At 42.8% G+C, this 14415-nt stretch overlaps 1 protein-coding gene across 5 annotated transcripts in view; it reads left to right on the forward strand.

Annotated features, from left to right (window-relative positions):
• The window catches only part of STK11 (serine/threonine kinase 11), a 79389-nt gene that overhangs the window by 20016 nt on the left and 44958 nt on the right, over nt 1–14415 (forward strand). For 4 of the 5 annotated variants that reach the window (XR_005290271.2, XM_043502422.1, XM_038384433.2 and 1 more), the window contains exon 2: nt 8138–8221. The exons of the other annotated variant lie outside the window; for it this stretch is intronic. Coding sequence is in view for 3 of the 4 variants with exons in the window: in XM_043502422.1 (XP_043358357.1) it covers nt 8138–8221 (84 nt within the window). In the remaining variant the exon portion in view is untranslated. The remainder of the gene's footprint in view (nt 1–8137; nt 8222–14415) is intronic. 5 annotated transcript variants of the gene reach the window in all.

Consider the following 14415-nt stretch of genomic DNA (forward strand, 5'->3'; position numbering starts at 1 on the left):
ATACAGTTAAATTGTGTGGAACTTATGGTACTTCTGTTCAGCTGGTAGTTCACCTCAACCATAAGTGGCCAAACTAAAACTTGCCCATTTAAAATAAGAGGCCATGGAAACCTGTGATATGGCTATGGAGGTGTAGTCTGCAAAGCCATACCTCAGTATGCAGTGCTGCGCTTGGCCAGAATGGCATTCCATTCTCTCCTTCTCTCAGGCAGCACCTCTTCCCATAGAATCTCAGGGTTGGAAGGACCTCAGGAGGTCATCTAGTCCAACCTCCTGTTCAAAGCAGGACCAATCCCCAACTAAATCATCCCAGCCAGGGCTTTGTCAAGCCTGATCTTAAAAACTTCTAAGGAAGGAGATTCCACCACTTCCCTAGGTAACGCATTCCAGCGTTTCACCACCCTCCTAGTGAAAGTTTTTCCTAACATCCAACCTAAACCTCCCTCACTGCAACTTGAGACCATAACTCCTTGTTCTGTCATCTGCTACCACTGAGAACAGTCTAGGTCCATCCTCTTTGGAACCCCCTTTCAGATAGTTGAAAGCAGCTATCAAATCCCCCCTCATTCTTTTCCGCAGACTAAACAATCCCAGTTCCCTCAGCCTCTCCTCATAAGTCATGTGTTCCAGTCCCCTAATAATTTTTGTTGCCCTCCACTGGACTCTTGCCAATTTTTCCACATCTTTCTTGTAGTGTGGGGCCCAAAACGGGGGACAGTACTCCAGGTGAGGCCTCACCAATGTCGAATAGAGGGGAACGATCACGTCCCTCGATCTGCTGGCAATGCCCCTACTTATACATCCCAAAATACCATTGGCCTTCTTGGCAACAAGGGCACGCTGTTGACTCGTATCCAGCTTCATGTCCACTGTAACCCCTTTTCTGCAGAACTGCTGCCTAGCCATTCAATCCCTAGTCTGTAGCGGTGCATGGGATTCTTCCGCTCGAAGTGCAGGACTCTGCACTTGTCCTTGTTGAACCTCATCAGATTTCTTTTGGCCCAATCCTCCAATTTTTCTAGGTCCTTCTGTAACCTATCCCTACCCTCCCAGCGTATCTACCTCTCCTCCCAATTTCGTGTCATCTGCAAACTTGCTGAGGGTGCAATCCACACCATCCTCCAGATCATTTATGAAGATATTGAACAAAACTGGCCCCAGGGTGATGGTTGCTGCAAACTGTGTCACACTGCAGCTTGGATATGGCTCTCTGCTTCCTAGCAACTTGCTTGTGGAGCCCTCAGTCCAACTTTGGGTGTCCCCTCTGTAGTCCAGTGAAAACACCAGAAAGTGGGCTGCTCCTCTTCTTGAAGTATTGGGTCTAGTTTAAATGGTGTTTCGTGAATGGCACATGTTAAATCCCTTTGTGCTGAAAACAGGTTCAGTGTACAAGTCCACTATGTGAACTGTAATAGCCCATGCACTGTGGAGACATGGGTGGCTGGCTCCGCCTGCCAGAGAAGATGCTCCATGAACCCGGGGAATGTGGAATGGAATAATAGCTTTAGTTAGGCTTGTTAGCAGAACAAATGTTCTTTCCAGACAGAGTCCAGGCTAACCTTGAGGCCCTATAGATAGGCTTCACTGTTCACTTTGTTCCCCTACTTTCCATATGTTTGTTTCACCTTTTTTTGTAACACCTTTTTTTCTGGGCTTAGGGCCGTTGTACCTTTTCAAAGCTCTGTTAAAGCCACAGCTAATCTGCCAGCAGGTTTTTTTTGTTTTTTTGCACTGACAATTTTATTAAGTCTAAAATATTTACAGGTCATATAAGAAAGAGCAACTCAGAGTTCAGTTTACATAAACTGTCAAGTTGAGACTGTACATTCCTGGTAGGCCCACCAGCAGAGGCTCTAGGCATGAGTTAAGAGAGATGATCAAGGTTGCCAGCCTCTTAGTCATTGACTACATGGAGGGACCTACTGAGTGGAAATTAAAGCTAGTGTGTGTTATGCTCAAGTATGACCAGATGAATGTTATCTGATCTGATCACATCACTCAGTTCTGTTGCTTTTCTATAACTTTGCACATTTAAATCAGACACCATTCAGAGGCTCAAAAGACCCTGCCCCCCCACAACTGATGTGCTTAGGGGAAAAACCCTGAGCATATAATTTACTCAGGAATCAGCCTGTATTTCCAAAGGTATGTCTTCATTAAAGGCACAACACTAAGTGTTAGGTGGTTGTCTCAACCCAGGCTAGCACACAGCGTAGGGGGTGAAATCCATTGACTTAGCTACTGCTGCTCAGAGAGGTGGATTACCTATCATGATGGGGGTGCGGAGGGGAGAAATGCTTGTCCTTGTGAGAAGAGCCTACGCTACACTAGCATAGCTTAGAATCATAGAATATCAGGGTTGGAAGGGACCTCAGGAGGTCATCTAGTCCAACCCCCTGCTCAAAGCAGGACCAATCCCCAATTTTTTCCCTAGATCCCTAAATGGCCCCCTCAAGGATTGAGCTCACAACCCTGGGTTTAGCAGGCCAATGCTCAAACCACTGAGCTATCCCAGCTTTTCCCAGATAGTGTGCAGAGTAGAGACATTAACCTAACCTCTGCTTTTACTTGGATTGGTAAGACACCCATTTTGTAGTGAGGCTAAATCCCTTGCGGTTGATTGAGATAGTATCGGAGGACTGTGCTCGGAAAGACTAGAAGGGCTCATCTTACTGCAGCACAAAAGAACAATAGGCCTTGCCTCCAGCAGACCTAGCACCATAGACAAGAGAGCACAGCTTTGAAGTACTAACAAATTTATTAGAGCATAAGCTTTCGTGAGCTACAGCTCACTTCATCGGATGAAGTGAGCTGTAGCTCACGAAAGCTTATGCTCTAATAAATTTGTTAGTCTCTAAGGTGCCACAAGTACTACTGTTCTTTTTGCGGATACAGCTTTGAAGTATAGGTGTGCTGTGTGGCTGCTCACACCTGGGTTAATCCTGCAGGGAAGACATACCCTAACAGGCTGCAGGCTCACTGCCAACTGGCACTTCCTCCTAAGTCTTGGTGCTGATGAATACCTGTATGTCAAGTGTTGCTACTGAGTGATTGGAGGTGAAACCTTTTGCAAAGGCATGCTGCCTGCACAAAGCCCCCTCCCCCCCGCTGGTTTTAGGGAGCAAAAGACAGAACAGGGCTGGAAATGGGTGGAGGGAGTCATTGAGGCAGTCCCATGAATCATAGAATCATAGAATCATAGAATATCAGGGTTGGAAGGGACCCCAGAAGGTCATCTAGTCCAACCACCTGCTCAAAGCAGGACCAAGTCCCAGTTAAATCATCCCAGCTAGGGCTTTGTCAAGCCTGACCTTAAAAACCTCTAAGGAAGGAGATTCTACCACCTCCCTAGGTAACGCATTCCAGTGTTTCACCACCCTCTTAGTGAAAAAGTTTTTCCTAATATCCAATCTAAATGATTCTAATCTCTAATGATTCTATCTCTAACTAGTATCCACTTGATAAGAGGGCAGGGGAGGCACCCAAGGTTATTTTGCTGGTGCTACTGCTGTGGAGAGGGGGTGGCTTATCTCCCACTTTTAAGAAATGTCTGCCGTCCTCTGCAGATAGTTCTGCAGCACCTAAAGCCTGTGGCTGTTGTGCATTTGCTACCTTAGCATATTGCTTGTAATAAGAACTCTGCACATACCGTACTATAACTCTACAACATAAAAGAAACCCAAGCACTTTAAGCTGCATTTGCCTTCCTCATTATGACAGGTTTCGTAGTAGCAGCCGTGTTAGTCTGTATTCGCAAAAAGAAAAGGAGTACTTGTGGCACCTTAGAGACTAACAAATTTATTGGAGCATAAGCTTTCGTGAGCTACAGCTCACTTCATCGGATGCATCCGATGAAGTGAGCTGTAGCTCACGAAAACTTATGCTCTAATAAATTTGTTAGTCTCTAAGGTGCCACAAGTACTCCTTTTCTTCCTCGTTATGTTGTGGTTTTTTTGTTTTTTTTTTAAATGTGTGCTTGGCGTACAAAAGCCCAGCCACATGGATTATTTTCTAATGTGGGGAGAATATTTTGATTAAAAGGGAGCGTCGGATTCTGCCTGAGGCTAAAAGGTCTACTTCCTGTCTAACCCTGTAGCTTGTGAAAACTGAATTTGAATGCAATCTTCTTGCCCTGTGTTTAAGACTTCTAAAAAATTTTTTCCCACATATGTAAGTTTTTTTTTTTTATGTAAATATCTTCTGTTGTGCTTCGCTTGCTGTGGCTATTGAAAATAAGCCACTCAGATTCACTCTGTTTCTAATTTGGCTTCACTTTTCAGGCCCTCCTGTGTTAACACAATAGTTTCATTGTGTGGGCTGCAAATGCTATGGGGGGATGTCTGAATGGAAACAAACGTACTTTAAAAAAAACTTAGACATTTTATGTTTTTGTAAAAAAACCAAAAACTTTGTTTTCAGAAACTAAAATTAGGGCTTGAGATACCCGTGTTCCATTAAAATGCAATATTTTTTGCAAACACTTTAAATCTATGTGAATGTTTGGCATTTATTTGGAGCAAATCGTCACTTCAGCAGAGGGTACTATGGAGCTGCTTAGATAGTTTTCTGTTGCATAAGAGGAATTTGGATTTTTATTCAGCATGATCCACCTGTACCTAATTCTTGCATCTGCAGTTTTAGTATATAGATAGTAAAAGGTGAAGGATGTGGTTCTAGTCCAGTGGAGACCTCTGGAACAAGCTGAACACTAAACAACTCTTGCTGGGCTGCTGCAGTGATGTTGTGTTTCACCACTCCCCTGGCAGTCTCTGAGATGTCTGTCTTCCCTTTTATGGATATGGATCCAATGCGCGGTGTGAGATGTAATGCACTTGGACAGTGATGATGTTCCTCAGTCTCAAGGCACCATTGATAGCTAACTCTTGTGTTAAAGCAATGCGGGAGATGGGGAATGGATTACGGTAATGCAGGAAAACTAAAGATTTCCTTTATACACACACAAGTAATCAAGGGTGCATCTCCTTGAATAACCACCCCAGGAAGAGCGATAGCATGTGTAAGCTTTCTCTTTGCATAATTAACATTCCTTAATTAATTCTCATATGGAATAGTAACCAAGAAAAGCTTGATTTTTGAAGTAACAAGTCCTTGCCCCTTCCCCATCCCCATGTGCTCGGTGCATGTGGGTACCCATCGACAGTGACTGAGAAGGGTACTATGCAAGTGCTGACACCTTCGTCTGAAGTATAGCATGTTCAATTGCAAACTTATTAACCTCATGTTGCACTCTTTACTGTTTTTAACTGTCTAATGAAGTATTGTTTTGTTAGGACACCTTATGGAACATTCAGTAGTCATCTTGCATTTTTAAATTTTTGTTTTATTTACTGTTAGTGATCGTAGCGCGCGCGCGCGCTCTCTCTCTCTCTCTCTCTCTCTCATTCATATATATATGTGTGTGTGTGTGTGTGTGTGTGTGTGTGTATATATATATATATATATATATATATAAAAAAATATAAATATAAATAATTAGAGGGGAAAATCTTACTCCAGTTTTATCTTGTGTTAGATAGGTCAGACCAGATCTAATTGGTCCTTTCTGGCCTTAAATTTTATGACTCTGAATTTCTTTAGTTGATTTTTGGCATCTGCCTGAAATCATGCAGAGTCAGTTGATTAGTTTCCTGTGTTTTGTGGAAGCCTTGTGTGCATGATGAACAAGGAAAGAGTAGTCTTAAAAGTGGCTATAAAACAGCAATTGACCACAGGAATTAAGGTAAGGTGTAGTACTTGGAATTGGTTTTTTAACTCCTTTTGGAAAACACTTGATTTCAAGTTAAATGAGAAACATAAGAATTGTCCCCCTGAAACAGAATGGTGGTCTGTCTGGCCTATTATCCTGTTTGTTGCAGTGCCTGATGTAGAATGTATCAAAAGGAGTAATGTACTTAAATATGCAATGTTGCCCTATGTTGTGACACAGCACAGTTCTATTTCTTGCTTCTCTTGCTGCTGATAAATGCATTGATAGGCCTAGCAATTTTATCCTAGCTCATGTAACCACAGATGATGGTGTTCATACATTCAGAATCATGACATGCAGAGAGAAAAGGTTTATTAGAACTGGACATCCAAACAGCTTGGTAGATGTTATGTAAAACTCATGGTCCATCTCTGGGGCTCAGACACAGAGGCCAGCTGTGAATTCTAGCCTTCTAGCGTCTCTAGCAAGAGTGCTTGATCTGGGAAAAATTCACGAAACTGCTTCCTGCATATTATAGAATTCAGGGTAGTTTTGTGACTTCTACCCTGAACTATTGATTGGAAAGGATGCAGAGTCCATCTGTAGTCACTTGTTGGAGAAAGACATATCCTGTAGAGGCATGCAGTCTGCAGGGCCTGGATGTCCCTGTGCACTGTCTTCCTTTGCTAGCAAGCAGTGTTCTATCTAGGATGACATGCCAATGAAACCCTCTGATCCGCTTCCTATGTGGGGTGACATAGCATTAGATTGCTCTTCCTGTTGTTGAGCTTGCAGTTGCTCTGCTGTTCCTTGCTTGATAAAGAGGGAGGGGAGCTCCCCCCACGCTTCCTCTATAAAACATGGAGTGAAATAAGCCTAGCCAAACTTGATGGATAACCTGGCAACCAGATCTACCCTGGAAAGAAAGTTGCAATGAAAAATGAGCTTTAGGTTGACAGATTCTGAGTTCATCCCAACGCTGTGTGCCAGCACAGGATCTGGATCTTGTGAACAATTCCACCATTTCCTTACTCTCAATTAAACATCCTCTTGTTGTGTTGGGAGCAAATGCAACAGCATTGGACTAGAGCATGTGATGCAACAGAAACTGCCTAGAAACAATGCAAATACTTAGTGTTTTACACAGAGTACTCTATCTGTAAATGTTAAAGTGCTCTATAAAGTATTATCTTTGTCTTGGGGGGGGGGGGGGTAAGTGAGGCCCAACAGATGAGTGTCTTGCCCACAGTCACGCTGATCTCCATCCTTGCACATGGGCCTGCCTAAGCAAGTTAACTTTTTTGCACTTTGCTATAGCTTTACAGCGTACAGGAGTTACCTAGACCAAAATCTGGACTCTGTGTGTGGAAAGTGAAAGTCGGTATATAACCATAGATGGTGAAAGTAAATGAGATTTAAAAAAAACAATCATCTGTTTTAATGAACTCTGGTGTACTCAACACAAGCTTATTTTAAACCTAGGATTTATCTTGACGGTTTCCCTCCCCGGATCAGAATTCCCTCCCTAGAAGCACCTGTCTTATCAATTGTAAGACCGAGTAGCAGGGTGAAGTTTCGTGACTACAGTTTTCTTTTACATCTTCAAAGAAAACTAGATGTCTGTCAGAATTGAATCAATCGTTTGACTTGTAACTGAAAGTTTTGGAATGTGTAGGTACTGAGCAGGGCCAGCTTTTCAAAGTATTACTTGTAGTGTTCCCCCAGGCTTTGGTTTAATTCCTCTCCAAGGTTTGTGGAGGAAGTATGGTACTATGGGTGGTCAGGTGTGTATAATGTGGTTCTTTTTGCATGAGATGGGCAATGTGGTGCAACATTTCTGGTGGTAGTGGTGAGTATCTGTATTTTGAAAAACAGCCAAAGGTGGGGCTGGAACCTGGGTTCCCAGCTTCTAATGAGTGACTGTGCTGCTATCTAAACGTAGAAGAAAGCAGCATATACCTGCAACTGATTGATTTTTTTTTCTATAGCATTTACAGTTAAACAGGATTCTATTATTGATAATGCCAAGCCAGGTCCTCCCACTACACTAGGCTTTGGAGCTTGGTCCCCTGTGGAGTTTCTGAATTTTGGTGCACCAGGGCAGCTGCAGTTGTTCCTTGGTATAGTTCTGCTTTTGTGCACTGATGAACCAGAATGCCTGTACCAGGAGTATTGGGTGGCCAGGCAGCTGTAATTTGGAAAGGATGCCTGCCTTTGATTGTAGTCAACTAACACAAGTATTTTTAGGTTCTAACCCTGGGTTAACAAACCCCAAAAACAAGTTCAAAGCTCTGTCAGTCAAACAGAATTTATCGCTAATCTTGAGTGAAGCAGCTGGGATTAACATGGTCTAAAACTGCTTTACAATTCAAGCAACTCTACTCAATAGTAGGGAAATACTCTTATTTTTTTTTTTCTTTCTTCCTCCAGGGAAATTCAGCTCCTGCGACGATTACGACACAAAAATGTCATTCAGCTGGTAGACGTATTATATAACGAAGAGAAGCAGAAAATATATCCTTTTGATTTTCACTCAGGTGTTGATACAAAGGTTTTAATGCTTGTTACTTAAATTGTGACAGTTCTAAATCCTTATAGCTTTGATGATCTGTGTCTCTAAAGGATTCTGCTTTAGTTGGTTAACACCCATTTTAGTATTTTCTGGGCTTGAAATTATTCACTAGTGTCAACAAACATTCTGCATCTCCGTCGCACTTTCCATCCAAGCACATTTCCTCAAGTTCTCCACGTTTCCTGTCAAGTAGAAGTACTATCTATAGATGGGGCACAAAGACTAGAACTTGTTGACGGTCACAGTAAATCAGAGCTGGAAATAGAACCTAGGTGTCCTAGTTCCCAACCTCCTGCTCTTACTACTAGCTAACAGTGCCTTCCTTTTTGAAAATAGATCCCGCACCGCATGTGCAGCAAAAGGGAGTAATTCCTTTTTGTAATGCTGTTCCTTCATGGCCTCAGGTGTGGTGTTATTTCCTTTTTTTTTAAACCATCCAATTGTTGGTTAGCCATGAATCCCATGTTCATATGCTAGTGCTATCAGTTATATAGGGCCAGGCTTTCTATAGCCCATTACTCTGTCCTGGCAAGATTGTGACACTATCTGGAGTACAGATGCCTGCCAGCACTTCTGCCTTCCTTGTGCAGGAGTGTGTACTACTGAATTCTGGAGTCCTTCTCTAGAGGCAGTCTGCTGCTTGTTCTTAACGGGTCAGAACTAGCTTCCAGACTGACTGAAGCCACCTTGTGTTTTTGCAGATCCCTTGACGCTGCTTTAGACTATGTCTACCATGCACTTTTGTCAGTCGGGTGTGAAAAAAACACCCTCCGACTAACAAAAATTTTACCGGCAAAAAGCACCGGACAGTGTGGACAGCGCTTTATCTGCGGGAGATGCTCTTCCGCCAGCCAAGCTACCACTCCTTGTTGGAGATGGTTTTATTTTATCGGCAGGACAGCTCTTTCTTGCCGACAAAGAGCAGCTATGCCGCTATAAGGTGTGCAGTGTAGACATGCCTTTAAACAGCCTAAACCTGATGATATACATGAGAGATGGGAAACGTATCACTCCCAAGGAATATGCAACTTGACTTTTCAAACCAAACCATTCTGGTTCTGAAACCGAGCCTTGGGTTATGATTTCTGAAGAGAAACAGCAAGACATCAAAATGATATTTGGCACTTCCATGGCCTGCTGCATCCTCAAAGCACTGCACAAACGTTAAGAAATTAATTAAATACACTGTTCTTTTACTTTGGCTGCTCACTTTGGTTTAGTCTCCTTTTCAGACAGTTCCTAATGAGGCTGCTGCACTCCAACAAAGTGCCTTTTGGCTTAAACCAATTTGACCTTATTGAGTCGAACCTTTGTTGTTTTCCATGTTAAATAGTTGCATTTATTTTCAATAAAGGCTTATAAATATGGAGTGCTCCCTTTACAGTACATCAGTGACCAGCTAATTTAATCCGGCACTTAATTAGATCGAAGCCTTTGCAACCAAGTCATCAGTATTAAAAACTGCATCACAACTTTTGCCCTTATTTTGATCTTTTTGGTCAGTTACTTCTGGATAATTCAATTACTGTCCACAGAAAGCTGCCATTTAATTTAATGACAGGTTTCAGAGTAGCAGCCGTGTTAGTCTGTATTCACAAAAAGAAAAGGAGTACTTGTGGCACCTTAGAGACTAACAAATTTATTAGAGCATAAGCTTTCGTGAGCTACAGCTCACTTCTGATGAAGTGAGCTGTAGCTCACGAAAGCTTATGCTCTAATAAATTTGTTAGTCTCTAAGGTGCCACAAGTACTCCTTTTCTTTTTGCCATTTAATTTAATAAGCTGAAATTCCGAATGAGAAGGGAAAAAGAGCCCAGGGGAGACATCATGTGTTTGTAAATGGTGATGACAGCTCGTAACTGTCATTCAGAAATGCTTGTGTCAATAAGCAAAGCCAGAGAGGGTGATTTTTTTTTTCCCTCACCTTTGCTTTCCTCCTTCTCTGTACCCTAATAATCTTTGAAAACTCTCTCCACCAGCACTGTGCTCTTGGGTAACACTGGAATTGACTGTTTAATTTCCAAGCTCCGGCTGCCTTATGTTTGTTTAGTCCACTTGATTTGCTTTTCTCCCATTTCTAAATTCCCGTGAGGCTTCTGAGTTTATTCCCAAGCCTACTTTACTCTCCATGTGTAAACAGCTACAGTGAGAGACCAAGCAAGGGCAGCCATTGGGCAAAGTTTTATGTTGCAGGAAGGGTCTTTACATTGGAGAAGTTATCTAAGATTATGCCTTTGTCAGTGGAGACGTGTTTATCACACGATAACTAACATAGGTTAGCTATCCAACTGTGAAAACATAGTGGAGAGAAGGCAGCTTTCGTTTTACTGGGACATAAGCTAAGTAAGGTCAGCCATGGATGGGGGTATAGTTCTAACCTGTCCTAGATGCCTTGCAGTAAACAGTACACGTGCCTTATGTCTACTTGGGTTTTTACTGTGAACTAATCAGATAAGTTTCAGAATAACAGCTGTGTTAGTCTGTATTCGCAAAAAGAAAAGGAGTACTTTTGGCACCTTAGAGACTAACAAATTTATTTGAGCATAAGCTTTCGTGAGCTACAGCTCACTTCATCGGATGCATTTGATGGAAAATACAGAGGGGAGATTTATATAGACACACAGGGAACATGAAACAATGGGTTTTATCATACACACCGTAAGGAGAGTGATCACTTAAGATGAGCCATCACCAGCAGCAGGGGGGGAAAAAGGAGGAAAACCTTTCATGGTGACAGGCAAGGTAGGCTATTTCCAGCAGTTAATAACATCTGAGGAACGGTGGGGGGGTGGGGTGGGGGGAGAAATAACATGGGGAAATAGTTTTACTTTGTGTAATGGACTCATCCATTCCCAGTCTCTATTCAAGCCTAAGTTAATTGTATCCAGTTTGCAAATTAATTCCAATTCAGTAGTCTCTCATTGGAGTCTGTTTTTGAAGTTTTTTTTGTTGAAGGATAGCCACCCTCGGGTCTGTAATCGAGTGACCGGAAAGATTGAAGTGTTCTCCAACTGGTTTTTGAACCATTATAGGGCCTAATCACATCAGCCACGCTATCAGAGGCTCGTTCACCTGCTCATCTACCAACGTGATATATGCCATCATGTGCCAGCAATGCCCCTCTGCCATGTACATTGGTCAAACTGGACAGTCTCTACGTAAAAGAATAAATGGACACAAATCAGACGTCAAGAATTATAACTTTCAAAAACCAGTCGGAGAACACTTCAGTCTCTCCAGTCACTCGATTACAGACCTGAGGGTGGCTATCATTCAACAAAAAACTTCAAAAACAGACTCCAACGAGAGACTGCTGAATTGGAATTAATTTGCAAACTGGATACAATTAACTTAGGCTTGAATAGAGACTGGGAATGGATGAGTCCATTACACAAAGTAAAACTATTTCCCCATGTTATTTCTCCCCCCACCCCACCCCCCCACCGTTCCTCAGATGTTATTAACTGCTGGAAATAGCCTACTTTGCCTGTCACCATGAAAGGTTTTCCTCCTTTTTCCCCCCCTGCTGCTGGTGATGGCTCATCTTAAGTGATCACTCTCCTTACGGTGTGTATGATAAAACCCATTGTTTCATGTTCCCTGTGTGTCTATATAAATCTCCCCTCTGTATTTTCCATCAAATGCATCCGATGAAGTGAGCTGTAGCTCACGAAAGCTTATGCTCAAATAAATTTGTTAGTCTCTAAGGTGTCACAAGTACTCCTTTTCTTAATCGGATAAGTAGCTGAACTAATTTTAAAACCAGTTAAAAAAATTTCCCCAGTGTAGACAGCCTCCAAAGATCCATGTTTTATAGCAAGACCTGCTAAGGCCCTGTCCACAAGGGAATTAGCATCATGATGGGTCTACTAGGTCTGCTTTACAAATGCTATAGTAGCATAGCTGCACAATGCAGTGTAGATGCTTCCTACACTGGTGGGAGGGCTTTTTCTGTCAATGTAGTTAATCCACATCTCCAAGAGACAGTAGGTAGGTCAGTGGAAGAATTCTTTCATTGATCTACATCGGGGGTTAGGTTGACCTAACTCACATGGTCAGACAGCAAAATTTTTCGCAGCCCTGAGCGACCTAGCTAGGCTGATCTAATTTTTAAGTGTAGACCAGGGTCATAGTCGCATTGTATCCATGGCTGTTGCTAGAATCGCTCTCTGACTGCAGTCAGATGAGGGACTCTTGCAGGTCAAGAAAATAATTGTTCTAGCACGAACTGTCTGAACATGGCGATGGCTCAGCTCATGTGAACAAAGCCTCATCTTGAATTTTGAGGCTTTGGGGAACTGGATTGCAGGGAGGGGAATGATTTAAGTTAGATGTGTTGCCTACAAACATTGTCCATCAGAATCATCCATTTTTTTTAGTTTAGAATTTAAGTAACTCTTGGAGTGTCTCTTCTTTCTCCCCCCACCTCCCCCCGCCATTATAAAAGACTATCATTGTCTCTTGAAGCGAAAGCTTTCGCCATTGAGAAATGAGTTTCCAGAAGAGCAGCGGAAAGACCTATTTTGAACCTCTGCTCCACCATGGCTTTGCCAGTGTCACCCGCCTTTGGGGTCACTAAGGTGGTGGTGGTGAAATGCTTAAGCTTGGCAATGCAGTGTTTAACAAGTTGCTTGGCTGATCACAGGCTTCATTGATTTTGGTACCAGGAAAGCTATGATGAATCGATTTAAAAAAAAAAAAAAAAAAAAAAAAAGGCTTTGGCATTTAACAGGCCATTGAGCAGATCTGCTGTTGATGGGAGGGCAGCACTGGAAACGAATGGAGAGCCTCATCTGAGCGGAAAATAAACCCAATTTAATAAGCAAACTCCCAGCTGGCACCCTCTCCTGATGGTTTCTATTATCAATAAATGCAATTGTGTGTGGGAGGAGAGCCCTATTGACTGTAAGAAATGAGAGCTTCAGCCTTTTCATGGTTGCCTGTAATAGATATACTCAGTAAAACCTTCCAGCCTGGATGATGTCTAGGTTCTAATCTAGTTAGTCAGCTAGAGAAGGATCAGCTCCAGATAAGGGCGGGGAAGAAGGTACAGTCTGGCAGCTAGTTAAACTGGAAGCAATTGTTCTTTCTAGAAAGGAACAATAGCTGGCGTTCACTCTGGGAGACGCCCATGGAGTAGGAGCTAGCTTTAGCATTGCTTGTTTGAAGGTGGGAAAGTTGCTGTCTTCCCACTTAATCCCTTCTTTGATGCAACCATGCAGCCCGGTTGCTCCCTCCGTGGTTAGAACAAGAGTGAGACTTGAGAGATCTAGTTTCTATTCCCACTTCTGCCCCTGATTTGCTGTGAGACCTAGGGTCAGTCACATATCTTCTTTACCTCAGTTTCCTGCTCTGGAAAAAAGCCCTGAAAGAGATGTGCAGTATTGCTGATTTCATAGGCTTGCAAAGTGCTTTGAAATCCTAGGATGGAAAGTACTACAGAAGTGCAACATCTTCATAAGGATCCCATTTAAAACAAGCAGTCTCTTCTGTGGCCGTCAGTAGCCCTGGAACAATTGTCATGGCATCTATGGAGATCAGCAACTTGTTTTTTGTCCTAGGCTGAAAAGATATCTGCCAGGAATGATTAAAATGGTGAAACTAATGCTCTGCACTCCTAGAGACCCTGTTCCCAGAGTTACGTTGCTTCCTTGTCTGCATCTCAAAGATGCTATGCTCTTACATAGCCACCCGATGTCTCAGGCTACCTGTGGGTTTAATGCAAGCACCTATAGGGTTTTCTGTTTGCCCCAGAGAGTCCAGTGGGAGGAGAAAAGGAAAGGTGACTGTTTTTGACAGCCAAGTTGCTTCAGTTGTTTATCCTGTAGGCACATCACAAATGCAAAGCTAGTTCTGGAGAGGGGAACAAATGCCAAAGTGTCTGTGTGGCAAAAGCCACCTTATAATGCCTGATGTTTTAGTATCTAGAGGCTCCCAAAGCAGCTTTTTCCCACCCTGGAAATGCTACTACGTCTGTGGTAATAAGCTGCTGCTTTTAAATAGCACACGGCAACACCCTGTAAATTTGGGACAGGAACTGAGGAATACCATGCTTCGTTGCATAGCTGATTTTAATACACTGCTACTTCAAGAGGGAATATTGTCCAGGGCATTGGGAATAACCACTCCAAGCCTC

The sequence above is a fragment of the Dermochelys coriacea genome, chromosome 25 (genome assembly GCF_009764565.3).
Source record: "Dermochelys coriacea isolate rDerCor1 chromosome 25, rDerCor1.pri.v4, whole genome shotgun sequence".
Classification (NCBI taxonomy): Eukaryota; Metazoa; Chordata; order Testudines; family Dermochelyidae; genus Dermochelys; species Dermochelys coriacea.